Source organism: Penicillium expansum, assembly GCF_000769745.1.
Source record: "Penicillium expansum strain MD-8 chromosome Unknown contig309, whole genome shotgun sequence".
NCBI lineage: Eukaryota > Fungi > Ascomycota > Eurotiomycetes > Eurotiales > Aspergillaceae > Penicillium > Penicillium expansum.
In genome coordinates, this window is record NW_015971368.1 from 1 (window position 1) to 18,877 (window position 18,877).

The following is an 18,877-nucleotide window of genomic DNA, read 5'->3' on the forward strand; positions in this document are numbered from 1 at the left end:
CCCCCCTTTTCCCCCCCGAAAAAGGAACAAGGAGGTAGAAAATGAACAGAGTACGGAGTGTATTCCGATGTGATAGATAAGTGACTGTAGGTGGCTGTACGAGATTTTCTGCCCCATGCTCGCCTGTTGACGGCTTCTCGGACTTCCGTGTGAAGTGGCGTTGATACCAGGATCACATTACGGTAATTACTCCGTATTACAGGGATATCAAACCATGTGGAGATTAGCAGAGATTTATTTGCTTATTTTTCCCTGGTATATAACATACTTTCAAGATTTCCAAGATTCACTCAAGGAACTAAAATCAAATGGCATAGCGGACATGCCGGATGTGCAGCTCTTGGTTACACAGAAGTTATCTATCTTGACATCATTCCTTGTTCGCCATTGGCCATCATTGTAAAACATGAAAGGATATTTATATTCGCCCCATGGTTGAGCTCCCAAGGAACCAAAAGGGAAATAAACCTTGGAAAAACCTTGAAAGGTTAAAGGGGAAGGGGGGGGGAGGAAAATGAAACTGAAAAAAACAAGTGCCATACACTATCTCGTATACCCACGGTCGTACAACGCCAAGTGGGGGTGGGTCTCACTTTGCCGGCCAATCGGGCGGGTCGGGCTATCAGGATCTCGGCCCCAAATCCACGCGAGAGGTATCTCGCCATTCTCATAGGTTGAAATTTACGGGTCTGGAAAATCACCGGTAGAATAGAAACTTTTGCTGCAAATAGTCGGCAGACGTGAAAATCACCCACAATTTACAATCTTGTATGCATGTCTCACTATCTTAACTTTTTTTTATTATCGAGTTTTAGAGAATAGACGTATAAACCAGACAACTTTGAGGCTATAAAGTCATCCTGTGTCCCCCGCCCCCTGATAAGGAGACTACATTTGCAACTGTCGTAAAGATACTATCAGGGTCTGGTAAGTGGCGTCATGGGTTGAATCCATCCAATAGTATATATAGAACGTTCATGATAATCGGGTAGCTCCGTTGTCAGGCTCCAGTTATTACTCCTTTAAACGAAACGGGTTTCCTATTCGGAGAAGAATGCCGGTGCTTTTTCTTGGTGTATTCTGGTGGTATTAATCGCCACCAGTCGCATTTGATGCCAAGACAAGGCGATAAATTTATATCCAAAGAAGAAAAAGAAGTTAAATTAAAAATACGTCGAATTAAGCCCAAAAAGGAAAAGAAACAAAAATTACCGAGGCTGAGGCCTTGGAACCCAAGATACTCCAATACAGTCTGGGGCTCTAAAATTGATATGGGGTTCTGTCTCATCTGCTTTTATTTTTATCTTGAGCTTCAATGCGACTAGCCCTTTAACACTTAGAACTGCGCACTGGTGTTATGTGATCATTTCTTTCTCACTTTCACATTTGATTCCTCCTTCGTTTACAATTCTCATCCATCGTCCTTCGTTCGCTCGTTCGCTTGTTTGCTTATTCCGCCTGTCGTTATCTTCTTTTTTTTTTTTAAAGATACAGCCCCCTTCGACGCCTTCTGTTGGGAATTTGTGACGGGACCTCCACAGGATATCCACACTCCACCGCTCCATGGCAATTGAGAGCTACACATATCCATCTCTTTAATAGGGTGTCATTTTCTCATCCCAGCGGGGATATCCGCACTGCCTGACGCGCGCGACCAATACTCAACAGCTCCGCGCCGTCAGTACTAGCCATGAAGTGGTCACTTGCCAGCGGGCTGGTCTCACTTCTCGTGACGACTGTCACAGCTTGGCCCTACGACGAGACCTACGTGGGTTATAACCTCAACGAAAATAAGACGGCCACCGATCCGGCAGATTACTGGGGAACATGGCCTGGCCACGAGGGAAAATATAACCCCTCCCCGGATAACTGGCGGTTTCCATTCTACTCTCTCTTCTTGGATCGCTTTGTGAATGGTGATCCTACCAATGACAACGCAAACGGTACCACCTTCGAGCACGATGTCGACCAACGTATTCGCCATGGTGGTGATGTGGCCGGTCTTGTTGATACATTGGATTATCTCCAGGGAATGGGAATCAAGGTTTGTCTCATGTGTGGTCTTTTAACTGAAAGAAAATATATGCTCACAATCTCCAGGGTATCTACATTGCAGGAACCTCTTTGCTGAACCAGCCGTGGACTTCGGACGGATACGGTGTTTTGGATACCACGATTCTCGATATGCATTACGGCACTATTCAGGTTTGGCGAAACGCCATCACCGAGATACACAAGCGCGGGATGTATGTCTTGTTCGACAATACCATTGCGACGTAAGTTATCACCGTGTGCGGAAATAAGAGAGTAGAGCTAACCAAATATATACAGAATGGGTGACTTGATTGGATTTGAAGGCCATCTCAACACATCGACACCATTTTCGGAGAAAGAATACAAGACACTATGGAAGACTGAACGCCAGTACAGAGACTTCCACATTGGAGCTGACTACAACACGACCTGTGACTACCCTCGATTCTGGTTCGAAGATGGATTTCCCGTGAATGAAACAGAGACCTCGGCCTTGGTTGGATGTTTCAACAGCGACTTCGATCAGTACGGTGACATTGAGGCTTTCGGTGTGTGGCCTGATTGGAAGCGTCAACTGGCCAAGTTCGCCTCCGTCCAGGATCGTCTCCGTGAATGGCACCCAAGTGTGCGCGCAAGGTTGATCCGGCACTCGTGCATGATCATCCAGTCTTTGGATATTGATGGCTTCCGTTATGATAAGGGCACACAATCCACCGTGGATGCCCTGGGAGACATGTCCGCTGCCTATCGAGAATGTGCGCGCGCGGTCGGAAAGGAAAATTTCTTTATCACTGGCGAAATCACTGGTGGAAATGACTTTGGTTCAATTTACCTCGGAAGGGGTAGACAGCGCAACCAGTGGCCTGCTGATTCAGCGGCCACAATGAAGTTGACGAATGAGTCCTCTGCCCAGTGGTTCTTACGCGAAGCGGGACACGAAGCCATCGATAGTGCGGCCTTCCACTACACAACATATCGTGCCTTGACTCGATTCCTCGGCATGGACGGGCAACTTTCAGCTGGTTACGATGCGCCTGATGACTGGGTTGAGGGCTGGGACTACATGTTGAGATCAAACGATTTGATCAATGCTAACACCGGCAAGTTCGATCCTCGACACATGTATGGTGCCACGAATCAAGATGTCTTCCGTTGGCCATCGATTGCCAACGGTACGCATCGACAGTTACTTGGTGCTTACGTGACTACATTGATGCTCCCCGGAATCCCGCTTCTTCTTTGGGGCGAAGAGCAGAACTTCTATATCTTAGACGCCACCGCGGAGAACTACATCTATGGGCGACAGCCAATGTCACCTGCAACCGCGTGGACGAGTCACGGCTGCTTCAACTTGATGTCATCCCAGTACTACAAGTGGCCTCTTGACGCCGCTAAATCGGGCTGCAAGGACGTAGCAACTGCTTACGACCACCGCGACCCTTCCCATCCTGTGCGAAATATCATGAAGCAGATGTACCACTTGCGCGAACAGTTCCCAGTTCTCAACGACGGTTATTCCCTTGGCAATTTGTCCAAGAGAACCGATTACGTTTACTACCCTGGTTCCAACGGTACGGCCACGGAGACCGGAATGTGGTCCATTTACCGGGATGTCAACACCCAGGTGCAAGATTTGGGCTCTGATGCCAACAACCAACCGGTCTGGCTTGTTTACCAAAACCTCAATGACACGAGGACATACACCTTCGACTGCAGCTCCACAAATCCCAACAAGACACTCACCTCTCCATTTGCTTCTGGCGTCACTGTCAAGAACCTTTTCTACCCGTATGACGAGGTCAAACTGATAGATGGAGCGCGCACCCTCGGCTTCAATGGATCTAAAGAGTTGAACGGCTGTGTGGAAAGCTTGAAGATGAAGGCATACGAGTTCCGCGCATATGTCCCTATTGCTAGACACAAAACACCTCGGCCCATGATCACCAAGTTCACTCCTGGCCATGATTACCCCATCCGTTCTACCGTGGCGCCCAACCTTCCCGAGAAAGTGGAGGTTGAAATTTACTTCTCAGAAGAAATGGACTGTGACTCGATAACCGAAGGAATTACCTTCAATTCATCCACGGAGATTGGGAAGACTCCAGTCCTATCTTCCAGCAACGTCAAGTGCACAAATATTACTAGCATGCTCCAAACAAATTGGACCGCTGAGATCCCAAGCGTTTGGAAGTGGACAGCAAACCTCACTGGAGTGTACAACGGAGTTCACAAAATGACTCTCACCAACGCATCTAACGTCGGCAAAACCGATTTTACCTACTCTGTTGATCACTTCCTCTTCCGTATCGGTCAGATCGATAACCCTATGGTCTTCAATACTGCGAACTACTCCAGCAGTTTGCTCCACAAGAAAGCAAACGGCGACCTGTTTATCCAGCATCACGCTGCCGGTGCAGACAAGTATCGTTATTCTACAAATTGGGCATCGTCGTTTTCCGGCTGGAAAGACTACAAAGGTGGAAATGATACCATTACCAAGCTCCCATGGTCAGGAACCAAGGCCCAGGAGTGGGAGGGTGAACATGTACGTGTCGAGTACTGGAGTCGTTTGACCGGAAGCAGCGATTATGTGCAGCAAGGTGATGCTGAGTGGAATTACCCAACCACACGACGATTCCCACATGCTTTCTTCAACGGACCTTACAATCAGTATGGATACGACGCGGGTCTCGACAACAAAATCAAGTTTGACACCAAAACTGGAGTCTGGTGGTACCATTTCACATCCGAATGGCCCGCAGTCGGGCAGCTCAACATCTGGGGAATCAATCCAGACGGAAAGCCCGATCAAAGCTGGGTTTTGGGTGACATTGACAATGATACAATCCTGGACAGAAGTCCCCCGTCTGCTCTTAGTGCAACTTTGATCAATATCACCCTTGCGCCAGCTAAAGGATACCTCTCACACAAGCTCTACTTCGACGATGGAACGCTCCGTTTCTGGCTTGATCCGGTTGGACCTCAATCTACTCAGATTGCCCTGTTCGTGTTGTTCTGGATCATACCATTCCTCACTGCCGTGGGATGTGTGTACATCTTCATGAAGTCTTTCTACAAGGTCAAATTCAACCAAGTCGGTGTGAGCGAGAAGCAAAACATTCCTCTCGCAATCTGGAACAAGATTAAGTCCACCACTCACAGGGATCCATCTTCAAACCCACTCATGGGCTTGGCCAAGAAATCCGGCTTCATGCAGAGTACCTCCGCTCTGGGTGGAGCTCTTGCATCTGGGAAGCGACGTATGGTTCTAATCGCCACCATGGAGTATGATATTGAGGATTGGGCTATCAAAATCAAGATCGGTGGTCTTGGTGTCATGGCCCAGCTCATGGGTAAGACCCTAGGTCACCAAGATCTAATTTGGGTTGTGCCTTGCGTTGGAGGTGTCGACTACCCTGTGGACCAGGTGGCAGAGCCTATGACAGTCACTATCCTCGGCAGCCCCTACCAGGTTGAAGTCCAGTACCACGTCTTGAATAATATCACCTACGTCCTGCTTGATGCTCCAGTGTTCCGCCAACAGTCGAAGACCGAGCCCTACCCTCCTCGTATGGATGACCTTGACAGTGCGGTGTACTATTCCGCGTGGAACCAGTGTGTCGCTGAAGCCATCAAGCGTTTCCCAATTGATACCTACCACATCAACGATTACCACGGCTCTCTCGCACCTCTTTACTTGCTACCAAGAACCATCCCCGCTTGTCTTTCATTGCACAACGCTGAGTTCCAGGGTCTCTGGCCTATGCGAACCATTAAGGAAAAAGAGGAGGTTTGCTCGGTCTTCAACCTTGATGAAGAGGTCGCTCGTCGTTACGTGCAATTCGGTGAAGTGTTTAACTTGCTCCACGCTGGCGCAAGTTATCTCCGTGTTCACCAGCAAGGTTTCGGTGCCGTCGGTGTCTCTAAGAAGTACGGAAAACGTTCTTATGCTCGCTACCCTATCTTCTGGGGTTTGCATAAGGTCGGAAATCTGCCCAACCCTGATCCATCTGATGTTGGTGAGTGGACAAGGGAGCCTACTAAAGAGGCGGATATCACTGTGGATCCAACATACGAAGCTGGCCGTGGTGAGCTTAAGAGACAGGCCCAGGAATGGGCAGGGCTCGACCAGAACCCTGATGCCGACCTGCTTGTCTTTGTCGGTCGCTGGTCTATGCAAAAGGGTGTTGATCTTATTGCGGACGCACTGCCTGCTGTTATTGAAGCTCGGCCCAACGTGCAGTTGATCTGTATTGGCCCCGTTATCGATCTCTACGGTAAATTTGCTGCCCTTAAGCTTGACCACATGATGAAAGTCTACCCCGGACGAGTCTTCTCAAAGCCTGAATTCACTGCACTTCCTCCATTCATCTTCTCTGGTGCCGAGTTCGCCCTGATCCCATCTCGTGACGAGCCCTTCGGTTTGGTTGCCGTAGAGTTTGGCCGAAAGGGTGCATTGGGTATCGGAGCTCGTGTTGGTGGTCTTGGCCAAATGCCAGGTTGGTGGTACAATGTGGAATCTATCTCGACGTCTCACCTCCTCATGCAATTCAAGCTTGCAATTGAGGCTGCCCTGAATTCCAAGACATCCGTCCGTGCGATGATGCGTGCGAGATCTGCGAAACAGCGTTTCCCTGTTGCTCAATGGGTTGAGGATCTTGAGATCCTCCAATCTACTGCCATTGCGGTTCACAACAAAGTCAAAACAAACAACAACAACCCTCGACCTGGCACTTCTTCTGGATTTGGCAGTCTCAGTTCAGCAATGAACTCTATGACTAGCCTCGGCAATGGGATGCCTTCACCCGGCATGAACTCTCCATTCGCGCATTCCAGAGAAAGCAGCTACTCATTCAATCAAATGAACAACATGACCCCACAAAAGAAGGTCAGCTACAGCCCAGATCCTAGCATGGAGGAAACGGAGAAACCGAAGTCGGGACTGAGTCGCTCTCTCTCCCTTGGTGTCCGCTCAGGCCCCGGTCATGCTGCACGTCGCAAAAGAGCAGAGGCGGGTATGGGTATCCCAGAAGCCGATGAGAATGGACACACAGATGTCGAAGGCGACGATAGTAGCGACGACGACGCTGCCCACCGCGCCTTTGCCGATGACGAATACACTCTCACCCCCGCCCAAGTCGAGGCAGGACGACGAGCCCAGGCTGCTCAAAGGGATCGTTCTCATAACTTGCCTCCTTCTTCTCCAACCAGAGAAGTCAGTCAAGAGTCTTTGCATCCCAGGTTCATGGTTCCTTTGGAAAGCCCGGGAAGCCCAGGAACACCGCCGAACGCGGACAGTCTTCTCCTTCCTCCCCAGCCATTTGCTCAGTCAAACCGTTTAAGTTCCGCATCCGTTCTCTCCCTGGACTCCGTTGTCGGCAACAAGACAGACTTCAAGCTACAGAAGGTTGATCCTTTCTTCACAGATAGTACTGGCGAGTACTACAGGACGTTTGACAAGAAATTGGATATCTTGAACGGATCCAACTCTGAGTCGCAACTTTGTATCGAAGAGTTCCTGATTAAGAGTGAGCAGCAGTGGTTCGACAGGTTCCGCAATGCCAGACTGGGTCGCAGCAAATCTCCCACGCCATCGATTCGCCATTCATCAAGGAACACTGATACCCCGGACAACATGTTCTACAGCGATGATCTCGTCTCCAACGTGAACAGCAACGAAGATGTTCTCCAAGATGATGAGTTCCTTCTCGGAAAGGACTATGTTCCTCCCACTGGCCTCAAGAAATGGATGCAGATCAAGATTGGAGACTGGCCCGTCTACTCTATCTTCCTCGCTCTGGGCCAGATCATCGCCGCAAACTCTTACCAGATCACTCTACTCACAGGTGAAGTTGGTCAGACTGCGGAGAAGCTGTATGGAATTGCGACAACATATGCCATTGCATCCATGTGCTGGTGGCTCGTGTTCCGGTACTTTAAGTCTGTCGTCTGTCTTTCTACTCCCTGGTTCCTATACGGTCTTGCATTCCTCTTGATTGGATCTGCTCACTGGCAGAGCGATTCCTTCAGTCGGGGATGGATCCAGAATGTCGGCACTGGTTTCTATGCCGCGGCCTCCGCCAGTGGATCCATCTTCTTCGCTTCCAACTTTGGTGATGAAGGAGGTGCTCCCGTTGAAACCTGGATTTTCCGCGCCTGTGTAGTTCAAGGTATCCAGCAGGTATACGTTATTGCCCTCTGGTACTGGGGTTCTACTATGACCAAGGCCAACGCAGATGGTCTTTTGACCGCTACGACCAACATTGCCAATAGCTGGAAAATGAGGTAAATACTCCCGCAATCATATCTCCTCACTTGTGTACTGACCTTATTCCAGCGCGATCTGTTACCCCATCGCCGCCTTCCTGTGTATTGTCGGTGTCCTGTTGGCTTTGGGACTTCCCAACTACTACCGCCAGAAGCCCGGCAAGGTGCCATCCTTCTACAAGTCCCTTTTCCGGAGAAAGATCGTCGCTTGGAACTTCGTCGCGGTCATCCTGCAGAACTTCTTCCTCAGTGCACCATATGGTCGCAACTGGAGCTGTAAGTTTAATTATCCCATCCTCAATCTCGCACATCCCTCAATACTAACATTCCCCTCCTCCAGTCCTGTGGACCTCCCAGCACACCCACCCGTGGCAAATCGTCCTTCTCTGCATTGTCTTCTTCGGCTTTGTCTGGTGCATCTTCCTCTTCGTCGTCAGCAAATGGTCCAAGAAACACAGTTGGTTCCTTCCTGTCTTCGCTTGCGGTCTGGGCGCACCCCGCTTCATCCAAATCTGGTGGGCCATCTCCGGCGTAGGGTACTATCTGCCCTGGGCCGGTAGTTACACCTCCGGCGCGCTCGTCTCCCGCAGTCTCTGGCTGTGGCTGGGCGTGTTGGATTCCATCCAAGGTCTTGGATTTGGTATCATCCTTCTGCAGACTCTCACTCGAGTCCACATGTGTTTCGCTCTCGTTGCATCTCAGGTGCTTGGTTCCATTGCGACTATCTGCGCCCGAGCTTTCGGCCCCAACAGTGTGGGCCCCGGTCCGATTTCTCCTGACATCACCCAGGGCGCCCATGCCTTAGCTAATGCCTGGTTCTGGGTGGCTTTGTTCTGTCAGTTGTTGATCTGGTATGTTGATCTTTGCTTGTTTCGTTCATATTGGAATAATTTTTCTAACATTTATCTACAGTGCCGGATTCTTGCTGTTCTTCCGTAAGGAACAACTCGCCAAACCATAAGCTCCCCATCCTTTTTGGAGCATTTTTGTTTCTTGTCATAAAACGGCTACGGCCATCACGACGAACATGAATGAGCAAATTAATCTCTTTTGCATACTTGAAGCATGTTGTCTCTGTCATCTATTTTCTTTTTTTTTTTCACTCATGTATCCTAATGTTAATAATATCATTGTACTGAGTTCTTACTCGGTTGAAATACATAAGTCGACATTCCAGTGATACAGAGTAGAATTGTATGCATAAGTTTAGCAATGATACCTTAATTTGGGTAATCCCATAAACTTCTCTCAAAGAGCAAAAGGTCATACGAGTCCGAAAGTCCTATAGAAAGGATGCAATCCTTCATTAAAGCAACAGAACATCAATGTTCTACATACAGTCCTCATATGTAGTGTTTTGGGCACAACGCTCAATCCGCAGCTAGCCACGAAGGCCCCTGGCCACTACCACCCCGTAGGGAGGCGGTACATTACATTACCTCTTAACTCTTGAACCCATAAGTCTACTTCAAATCACGGAGTAGGAGCTTACAGAAATATGCCCCACCTGTGTTTTGCCTGTAGAAAGCCACTTCCTTTTATTTTCTGAAGTTTGGCTTGTCTCCTGTCCATTAGAGCTCGACGTAGTGGTACGAGCTCGTAGTGGTGTAGATCTTGACCTGCCTGCGACGGGCGTGTTCTCGATCTGTTTCATTCTCTTCCGTGGTGCCTCATCATTGTCTAGCCTTTGATCACTCTCACAACCCCGCGACAACGAGATGGCCGAAGCACTAACGTCTCTCCTCCAAGTCGCCCACGTAGCCATCATCTCCGGCGGCGATTGGCCCCAATTCGAAAAGCAGATCGCTGCTCGCCTCCCACCCCACGTAGACAGATCAAAGCTCTTCCTTCTCCCAACAACAGGAACAAAACTCTACACTTTCAGCTCAGAATCAATGAATGAAACCGCCTCTATGCCGACCTCTTCATTGAAACTCAAAAATCCCTCATTCTATCCGCCTTCAATGCCGCGCTCGCCGCAACAGGCTTCAGCCCCGAAAAAACCTAGAGCGAGAGCATTAAAGACCGCGGGAGCCAGATCACCTCCTCCGCATTTGGCCAAGAAGCACCCCTTACAGAGAAAGAAAAGTGTGATCCGGACTCTGCGAAGAGGAAGGTTATTCAAGCCGACCTTAGAAAGCGCTTGCCCGATATGTCGATTAATATGGGCGGGGCAACGAGTGTGGATATTACGAAGAAGGGTGTTGATAAGGCTTATGGGCTTAGGCGGTTGAGTGAGCTTAGCAAGATTGCGCTGGAGGAGATTATGTTTATCGGCGACGCGATATTTCCTGGTGGGAATGATTATCCTGCATTTGAGTTGGGGTTGAAGACTGTAAAAGTTAAGAATCCGGACGGGACACTCGCGGCAATCGCGGGGATTGTAGCTTGTTTGTCTTAGGGAGGGTATCTGTCAATTGTATTTGAAGGTGATGGACATCGGAAGTATAATAACTAGATACTCTTTAATGTAACTCTAGGTATATTATCAGACACACTACAACCGTGAGCGATACAATTATAGATAGTACAAATACGACTGTTGAATATTTCAGTGCGAAATGGGATGGAAGAAACCTGTTCAACGGCCGCTTTTCGTTCATTTAGATTATCTTTGTTCTATATAAAGACAAGAATAAAACCCAGGCCCCTGTTCCCGGGGTTTTCTTCGAGTCCTTTGACTTTCACTAACTTCTTTTACCCTTTGTCGCAATGAACTTTCCTCATTGTCTTTGCAACTATTTTCATGCTTATTTCCAATATGTTTCATTCCATTGTCTTATATAAAGGCCTTCTCCTTGTTCCTACACGTCCCATACTCGAGTTGTAAGTATATAAATCTGCTCGAGTATCATCTAATTTAGCATCGAGGCTCATCATCATTATTTTCTATACCTTCCCGAGTTACCGATTAACTTCACCTATCAACTTCTAGTAAATTCACAATTAGGGCAGACCTTGAGCCATGGCGATGGAGCGTATGAGGCGCCTGGTGCGCGAAAGGCAGGGGTCAGTAATACAAGAATGGATGACCAACCCGGATGAACCCGAGTGTGGAATTGGTAGATCTATCTTGACTTGGGCGAAATTGAATGTTTCTTCAGGATGGATTGTGAATCACGAACCTATGCTCCTGTCAGCAACGCATAGGAATTGGATGAAGAATATTGGTCTCCCAGATGAGAGCGACTTGTATCTCCATTCCGAATCCGTTTATCGACAAATAAGCCTCGAAAACCTCGAAACCGGCACCAATTGGAGAGGGCGAACTGGACCTGGTGTGATTTTTCTTGACCTTTTGCAGAGAAACAGGAATTACGGTGGTCCGTTCATATCCGAATTGACCAAGGCTGCTTATGAACGTGACTTTCGTCTTGATACCCTGAGATACGTCTATATGACAGATATTGGGAACGAGGATACCCGCGCCTATATTGAGAAGTGGGTATACAAACCCGGGAGCAATATAGGTGACCACGGTCGGAGCTATCCTCCGGAGTCAGAGACTTTTAGAGGATTACTAGGTACTGAAATTGGCAAAATTGTGGCATTTTTTATTTTGGGCGCATATGGCCGGGGCGTGAAACGTATATCACTGATCCACGTTTTTCGAGCCGACGATGCCTACCAAATGAAGTTCAAAGTTGTCGACGTTTAACAATGTTGGTTAATACGGGGCTAGGTGCAAGATATGATTTTCGTTCGACGGCGTTACAAGGGAAGTATTGGCTACGCAGTGATGGATTTCCCACGTTTTGTTTTGTTTAGTAGAGGTATAGATATAGATTGGAATGAACAGACCTTCTTCAACCACCTATGGCAATTTATTTTGCAAAATTAAATAGATAGTTTCTGATATGTAGTCGAGTGGATTTGCTTTTCTAGACTTAAGTCTGCAAAGGCTCTCAGCTTCTTGAGTAGTCCAGTCATTATTCCTCTCTCTTTCTACCCTTTCTTTCTTTCTGACAGACCAATCATACTACAGGTCACAATCTAGGATAGCTATATTCTTTCCATATAAACTGATTTACTTGCTAATGCCTACGTCACCACTCATTAGTGTCAAGCGCGTTTATTTCCTTCCTGGGATCTCTATAATCATATAGAACATCTTCCGACCTGAGGTAATGAATTCTCTTGGACTGGAAGTAACTCACCTACATATTATTCAACCTACGTCTGCTCTCCTGGAGCGAGCTTTGCATTTTGTTTTCGGTAATAGATCTAGAGGTCCAATACCAACACCATTTCCCGGAATTGACAATTGACGGGCAGCGTTGACAGCATGACCCCTCTGGTACGGAGCAGCCTGCTGACTGTGATAAATTCACACTCCCATAATGTGGAGCCTACTGAGTGCAATGCAGAGCCCGCTTGCCAATGACGCCGCAGTAGTGACCCAAACACAGAGCATGCACTAAGCACAAGCATAACGTAGCGAAGATGAAGTGACGGGCTAGCCGATAGGTAGTTCCCAGCATGGCGTTCCTCGAGAACGACCAAAGACTGCATATGGGAAGCTCAGAGAACCGGAGTTCGGGAATTCGGAAAGCATGAGTTGAATTGGTTTTTGTTCTTCTAATCAACGCTTAGGTATTTCTGACAGGCTTGTTGGAGGACATAGATCACAACCAGTCAAAACCGCCACCAAGACGCAGATTAATAATCTGAAGAGCTGACCCACACTCGTGCTGCCCAGCCTGTCCAAGGGGGCAGCAGCGAGATTGTGATGCAGTGGATAAGCTCCTCGAGATGGTCGCTACCTGCTGATAGGGCCTTACAAATGCCACTGTACAGCCCTGGAGGTCTCCAAGTTTGACAGGGTCGTAGTAATCAGCTAACCCTGGAGCTCAGCTTGGCTTACTGTATTCATGCAGGGACCGGTGAGACAAGGTCACATTCCGCAAAATCTGGCGTGTGTCTTTTCTTTTCTCTCTTTTTCTCTTAAGAGATTGTCTCTATATTCTTTTACCTAGGTATATATATTGTTATACTAAATCACGCCTTAAACACTGAATATGTTTCTATATAAGCTCCCTCCATTCATGGATGTGCGCCTCGGCCCGCCATCGGCTCCTGGAAGACCCGTGGGGCGAGCCGTGGACCCCACTACCGCTGTACGTCTTGCTACGCAATTGGCCTGGGGCTGTGCATGCATCTTCAACCCCAGTGGGGATTCGGCACGTGGTCGTATATTGCTTTCTCTTCCTAGCCCGATTTCTCTTTAATCTATTGTATATTTTGTCTAGACTTTGAACCGAACATGATGATTTGATCCTCACCGACTGGGGATATGTTATTATTCAAAAAAGAGGATATTCTCCATTTGTCAGCCAGAGACCGCGTGTCTCCACTTAGCCAACATAGTGTTGCATTCTCATTTAGATTACGTTGTGCATGATTTGACTTCACAAATCAGGTTGGGGACCAGAAGATGGGACCAGAATAGAGGGCCAAAATGAGGGGCCAGAAAAGGGTATAAAATGCAGTGTCTCGGTCTGAGAATACGTGATATAATACTTCTCTCCCCAAGACCAGTTTTTTACTATCCAAACTATTCATCATGCGTTTCACTCCAGCCATCCTGATGCTCGCGAGCGCCATTGGCGCCATCGCCGCGCCCAGCGCTGAGCCCATGGAACTCGATGCCCGCACCCTCGAGGCCAGAGACGAGGGCATCGACATTAAGATTTGCTCTGGCATCAACTTGGGAGGGAACTGCATTGACATTGTAGTCTACATCCAAAATGATTGCCGTTCGTGCCCGCTCCCACCATGACCCAGCCCTATCCTTCGCTCTCTTCCAGCCTATCAAACCCCCAAGCCCACCACCATTAAAGATTATTACTAATTCATTGATGGCATACAGACAACTTGAACGGCAGTCCCGTCATGGACAATGTCAAGTCCGTCAGCATCCCTAACGGGTACCGCTGCCGCTTCTGGCAGTGAGTTTTCCGCTTGTATCTTCGTGGGGACATTCTGGCTGACTTGTGCTTCTTTCTAGGTCGACCACCTGCAATGGTGGTGGTACCGGCGATATCCAGGCTGGTGGTAACAACGACATTGGCACCGGCTCGTTGAGCTCTGTCAAGTGCTACAAGAACTGAGCTGCGCTCATCGAGGCCTTTGTCAGAAAGGAACCTTGGAGAAGGGCAAGGTTTGGAATTTATTGGGCCCAATACCTTTTGTTGAGATGGAAGCCTGGTAGGTAAATGGTTCAGAGGAGTGGTTGGGGTGTCACACTAGTAGCTCATGATGTTTTTATAGCTCCGAGAGCTTGTATCTTCCTCCAATCAATAACTCTATTCCAAGGGTCCCTTCTATAGGGGCCAAGAACTGTCAAATTTGTCATAATCTCTATTAAGTGGCACTACTTGTTTAAAGTATCTAGAAAAGCATTAGTCATATCACTTTAAGATGTAGAGAATGTTGGCTTCTTGTATCGAAAGCATACACTATCAATTGCTACTCCGATTGGACCGCCATCATGCGCTTTCTTTCCGGGGTTGGGGGGTTCGCCGCACTTTGTTTGCTTTTCGTTTTTTAGGCTTTGGATGTGCCTTGTATGCAGAAAAAGGCATAAATGACATCAAACAGGATCCAGATAAAGCGCTAATCTTGCTTTAGTAGGAGTTGGGAGTCCTGCTTTAAGAGCCCTGTATTACTAGGGCTTTATGTCTAATAAATATTCTAGGGCATCTGCTGAACGCATTTATCCAAGGATATCCGACAGACAATACAGTCTTGGGAACTGGATGGTCATAGCCTTTATGCCGGACGGAGTACAGAACAGAGTCTTGAGGTGGAGATCACAAGTTATATTTGTGAGAAGAAAAAGGGAAGAAAAAGGGAAGAAAAAGGGAAGAAAAAAAGCTTTTTTACTTAATGCCAATGCCAAATGCCAAGGCTTGGATGGAGTCTTGAAAAGAAGAGCCGTCAGCTAACCCCGAATATAGAAATAGAACAAATAATAGCCCTGATTACTGGTCTCTTCGAGTTATTTACGGAGTATGCACTTCCTTGATCCAAAGCGGGGAATGGACCATCTCGACGTATTACGACCTCTTGTCCTGATATCCCCAATAATTGTTTCAAGACTCCATACTCCGTACTTATACTCATCTGATTATATCGTCCCTTTATTCCTATATGAACCTCAGACACGGGCAAACGACTGTCCGAAGTCAAACAGTCCACTCGCTCCGTATTTACTCTTATAGAGCCTAGACCAATAGCACATCTGCCTGTACAACTTAAGGCTGTATTCAAACCTTATTTACTTCGCACCGCAGGATGTGCTTTTGTATTCCAAATGGTTGAATTTAATTCTAGACTTTAAAGGAAAACGTTCGCATAGACCGCATGATGAGTACGCCCTAGAGCCATAATTATCTCTTATAAGAACTGCGCAATTGAAACCCCAATCGATGAGAGGAAAGGCAGGAAGAAGGCTGCGAGGCAACTATGAATACATAAAATCATGCCGACCCCGATCCTCATATGGAGTGGAGTACAACATAAATCGATGTCCACCTGAGACTCCGATGATATCCGGGACCTCGGAGAACCGATTATCCGCCTCGCCGCAGCTGCTAAGAGAGCGGTACGCCAGCGAATCAGAGAGCGATGGGAGCGGCAGTGGGAGCGCGAGACAACCTCCGCACCGACAAAACGCTTGGTGCAAGCGCCGAACAAGAAGACGCTCCGGCTGTACGAAGGACTGACGAAGCCGCAGTGTGCGATCCTGATTCAGATGCGCACAATGCGGATCGGACTGCGTCACTTCTTGTTCAAGATCAAGGCGGCAGAGTCCGACCGGTGTCCATGCGACGAGGGCTCGCAGACGCCGAAACATGTCCTGATGCAGTGCCCGCGGTATATCTTCCCGCGCACGAAATTATGGGACCAGTTGTATGATCTCGGCATCGAGATGGATTATGACAAGATCATTTCGAACCCGCAGGCCACCCGCTACGTGGTCAAATTCATGCACCAAACAGGTCTCCTCCGGCAGTTCCAACATGTTGGGATCGAGGACGACGACGACGACGAACCGGTAGGCGTTGCGGCAATGGATCTAGGTGTGGAAGACGATGGGTATTAGCCAATGACGAAAGTGAAGCTGTGGAACGAGAAACTCAGCCAGGGATGACAACCATGCCGATGAACTGGCCACCAAGAACACCACCACCAATTGAAACCGAGGCAGGGAGAAGACAGAGAGGGAGAAGAGAGAGCGAGAAATGGGAAGTGGGAGCTGGAAGGTGGAAGGTGTACTCCACGGCAATCATTTAATAATTTCTTATGTATGGGATTGGGTATGGGATTGGGTTTACGGGATTTACGGGTTACAGGAATGGGCTGATTCCACACTCACATCTGTACTCCCCTGGGATTCGGCGTTAGGACTCGAGTTCTTGCTTCAGTTGGAAGAAGCGCCTGCATAGTCATACGCAACTAGTTAGACTGCAATAGGTTAATTGAACTTTGATTGATTGATTGATTGATTGATATCCGGGACCTCGGCTGATGCAAATTTCTCTTTTGTGTAAAACGCGATTTCTGTTTTCAAATTGCAAATAGATATCGAGTTTCAACAAAAAAAGAATGACAAAGAAAATTTCCAGTATACTCTGCGATCCTTTTGACGAATCTGCTGTAAAACTTGATCTCCTAGGTCTAATAACAACGACTCTACGTGTATTGAATCTCCACAGTAGATCGGGGATAATTTTGCTATGGCTTATTCTCTAATGCATTCCTTTCATTCAAACTTATTATATCATTTATGAAGCTAGAAGAGTACAGAGTACTGAAAGTTATAATTGGCTATGAACAACACGTTAGGTACTGCCTACGTTACCCCGTTGCGGGAGGGTCAGAAAGAGAGAGAAAAAAGGTAGCAGCAAAAACTCGTACGCTACAATCAATTTCAAGCTCATCGCCTAGTTATCGAAAGTCATGTTCCTAGACCTGATGTTGCTCAATTCGCCACATCCTTATGACACAAGAAAGCATTAAAGTCCTTTGAGTTCACAGAGAGTAGAGTATCAGGTGCTAAAGCAGGCCATTTACAAACCGATGCCAACTTCTTCTATAAACACGCCTCTTCCACAGTGACTCACACCTTGGATACTTCCCTCGGCCCAAGCCACGTCATCAACCTATCCTTCTCAATATTTCCCATAACCCCAGGATCCAGCGCCAGCCTCACTTCCCAGGGTGAAGACTGGCCCTTGTACCGTGCTGGCATAATCCACGCCTGACCAGGAATACGACGTTCTGGCATATCAAAATCCCTCACTGGTCCGAATCCCGGTCCAAAATCAAGTGAGTAAGTTGGGAAGCTCCGCAGCGAGCTAATTATAACGTCGTTCGGGCGAGGATTTGCAGCCCAGTTGTTGCTCGCGGCAATGGCTGAGATCAGTTCCCGGATAGTTTCGTCGCAAACAGAACCAAGAGCAGTGTGGACTGAACTTGTAAGCTCAGCGAGGAGCTTGATATCGTCGTAGTCAAGTCGGGGTGTGATGTGAGTGTTATAGTTGGAACTAGTCGTGGAAGAAACAATCGCTGTGAGAGGTGTGTATACTGGCTGAAGAATCACCGCGTTGCCGATGTACGATAGTGGCAGCTTTGGTCGTAGTTTTGACCGCGCTTCGGTGACTAACAATGCGCAGGATTTAGTTGGCGCTGGCGTTGGCTTGGTTTTTATGTTGGCTCTGATCGTGCACAGCCAGATCACTGCAGCGAGGGTGGTGTTGCTAGAGATTTTGCTGGCATGGGGATTGGACTGATTCTTTAGGATGGTTGCACATTCAGTCCTAAGTTTTGCTATCTTTTCTGCATCGAGGACTGTTCTTTCAGGGGGCTTGTTCGTAGTATTTCCGGACCCGCATCTGGATCCCGACAGCACACTGCAAGCGCGTCCATGATACCAGCTATCCCAATGCCATCTATCGCCGTGTGGTGGAAGTTGAAGCAGAGAATGATTCCGTCTGGCATGACATTGGCTTGAAATCTGAAGATGGGACTTGGGTAGTCCTCCGCCAGCGCGAAGGGGATCGGGATAATGTCCTCGCTTAGAACGATGTCCTGTGCCACAACCAGAGACGATTGTTGGGAGAAAATGGGCTGTTCGTGATACTTTATCTTGAGCATGGGATGTTCCAATAGGAATTGCTTTGTTGGGGGTTGTATCTCGAAGACATTCTCCTTGTGTGGTATTAGGGTCGAGAACGTGACATTTCCAGTCAGAAAGGGTAAGTATCTGACGAGGCGTGTGACTCCAGCCTCTAGAATTGGGATGGCTTTGAAGGGCTTATCAAGAGAGAAAGTGAGAAAAGCTGCGAGGTGAGTTGGTGTCATAGAATGATCCAATGGGGTGGCCACATATGGCTCGAAGGTAGGAGGAAGTTGCTCATCTGTTTCGAATTCCATATTGGAACTTGACCCTATAATTAAAAGCTATATACCGAGTACTCCTGGGGGATATATACAACATATTATATATAATAGTATAAGCTCTACTGATCGGAATATAAAATGATAACAAGTGCCGATCAGATCAAGATCG

General features: G+C 47.9%; 5 protein-coding genes across 5 annotated transcripts; 4 read left to right on the plus strand and 1 right to left on the minus strand.

Annotated features, from left to right (window-relative positions):
- Positions 1-1,690: 1,690 nt before the first annotated feature.
- Positions 1,691-9,262, plus strand: PEX2_090090 (Glycosyl transferase, family 1; the record flags this gene model as incomplete). Its single annotated transcript, XM_016746279.1, has 6 exons — positions 1,691-2,044; positions 2,101-2,276; positions 2,332-8,319; positions 8,372-8,577; positions 8,642-9,152; positions 9,214-9,262. 6 exons carry the CDS (start codon positions 1,691-1,693, stop codon positions 9,260-9,262), a joined length of 7,284 nt encoding a protein of 2,427 aa, XP_016597068.1.
- Positions 9,263-10,019: 757 nt separating this feature from the next.
- PEX2_090100 (Eukaryotic phosphomannomutase) lies at positions 10,020-10,702 on the plus strand (the record flags this gene model as incomplete). Its single annotated transcript, XM_016746280.1, has 2 exons — positions 10,020-10,127; positions 10,340-10,702. 2 exons carry the CDS (start codon positions 10,020-10,022, stop codon positions 10,700-10,702), a joined length of 471 nt encoding a protein of 156 aa, XP_016597069.1.
- A 3,162-nt stretch (positions 10,703-13,864) lies between these two features.
- On the plus strand, positions 13,865-14,411 carry PEX2_090110 (uncharacterized protein; the record flags this gene model as incomplete). Its single annotated transcript, XM_016746281.1, has 3 exons — positions 13,865-14,057; positions 14,171-14,249; positions 14,309-14,411. The coding sequence occupies 3 exons, from the start codon at positions 13,865-13,867 to the stop codon at positions 14,409-14,411; spliced, it is 375 nt and encodes a 124-aa protein (XP_016597070.1).
- Positions 14,412-15,666: 1,255 nt separating this feature from the next.
- PEX2_090120 (uncharacterized protein) lies at positions 15,667-16,408 on the plus strand (the record flags this gene model as incomplete). The annotated part of the gene is made up of 2 exons (XM_016746282.1): positions 15,667-15,673; positions 15,843-16,408. The coding sequence occupies 2 exons, from the start codon at positions 15,667-15,669 to the stop codon at positions 16,406-16,408; spliced, it is 573 nt and encodes a 190-aa protein (XP_016597071.1).
- A 1,017-nt stretch (positions 16,409-17,425) lies between these two features.
- On the minus strand, positions 17,426-18,741 carry PEX2_090130 (Transferase; the record flags this gene model as incomplete). Its single annotated transcript, XM_016746283.1, has 2 exons — positions 17,426-17,967; positions 18,195-18,741. 2 exons carry the CDS (start codon positions 18,739-18,741, stop codon positions 17,426-17,428), a joined length of 1,089 nt encoding a protein of 362 aa, XP_016597072.1.
- Between the last annotated feature and the right edge of the window lie 136 nt (positions 18,742-18,877).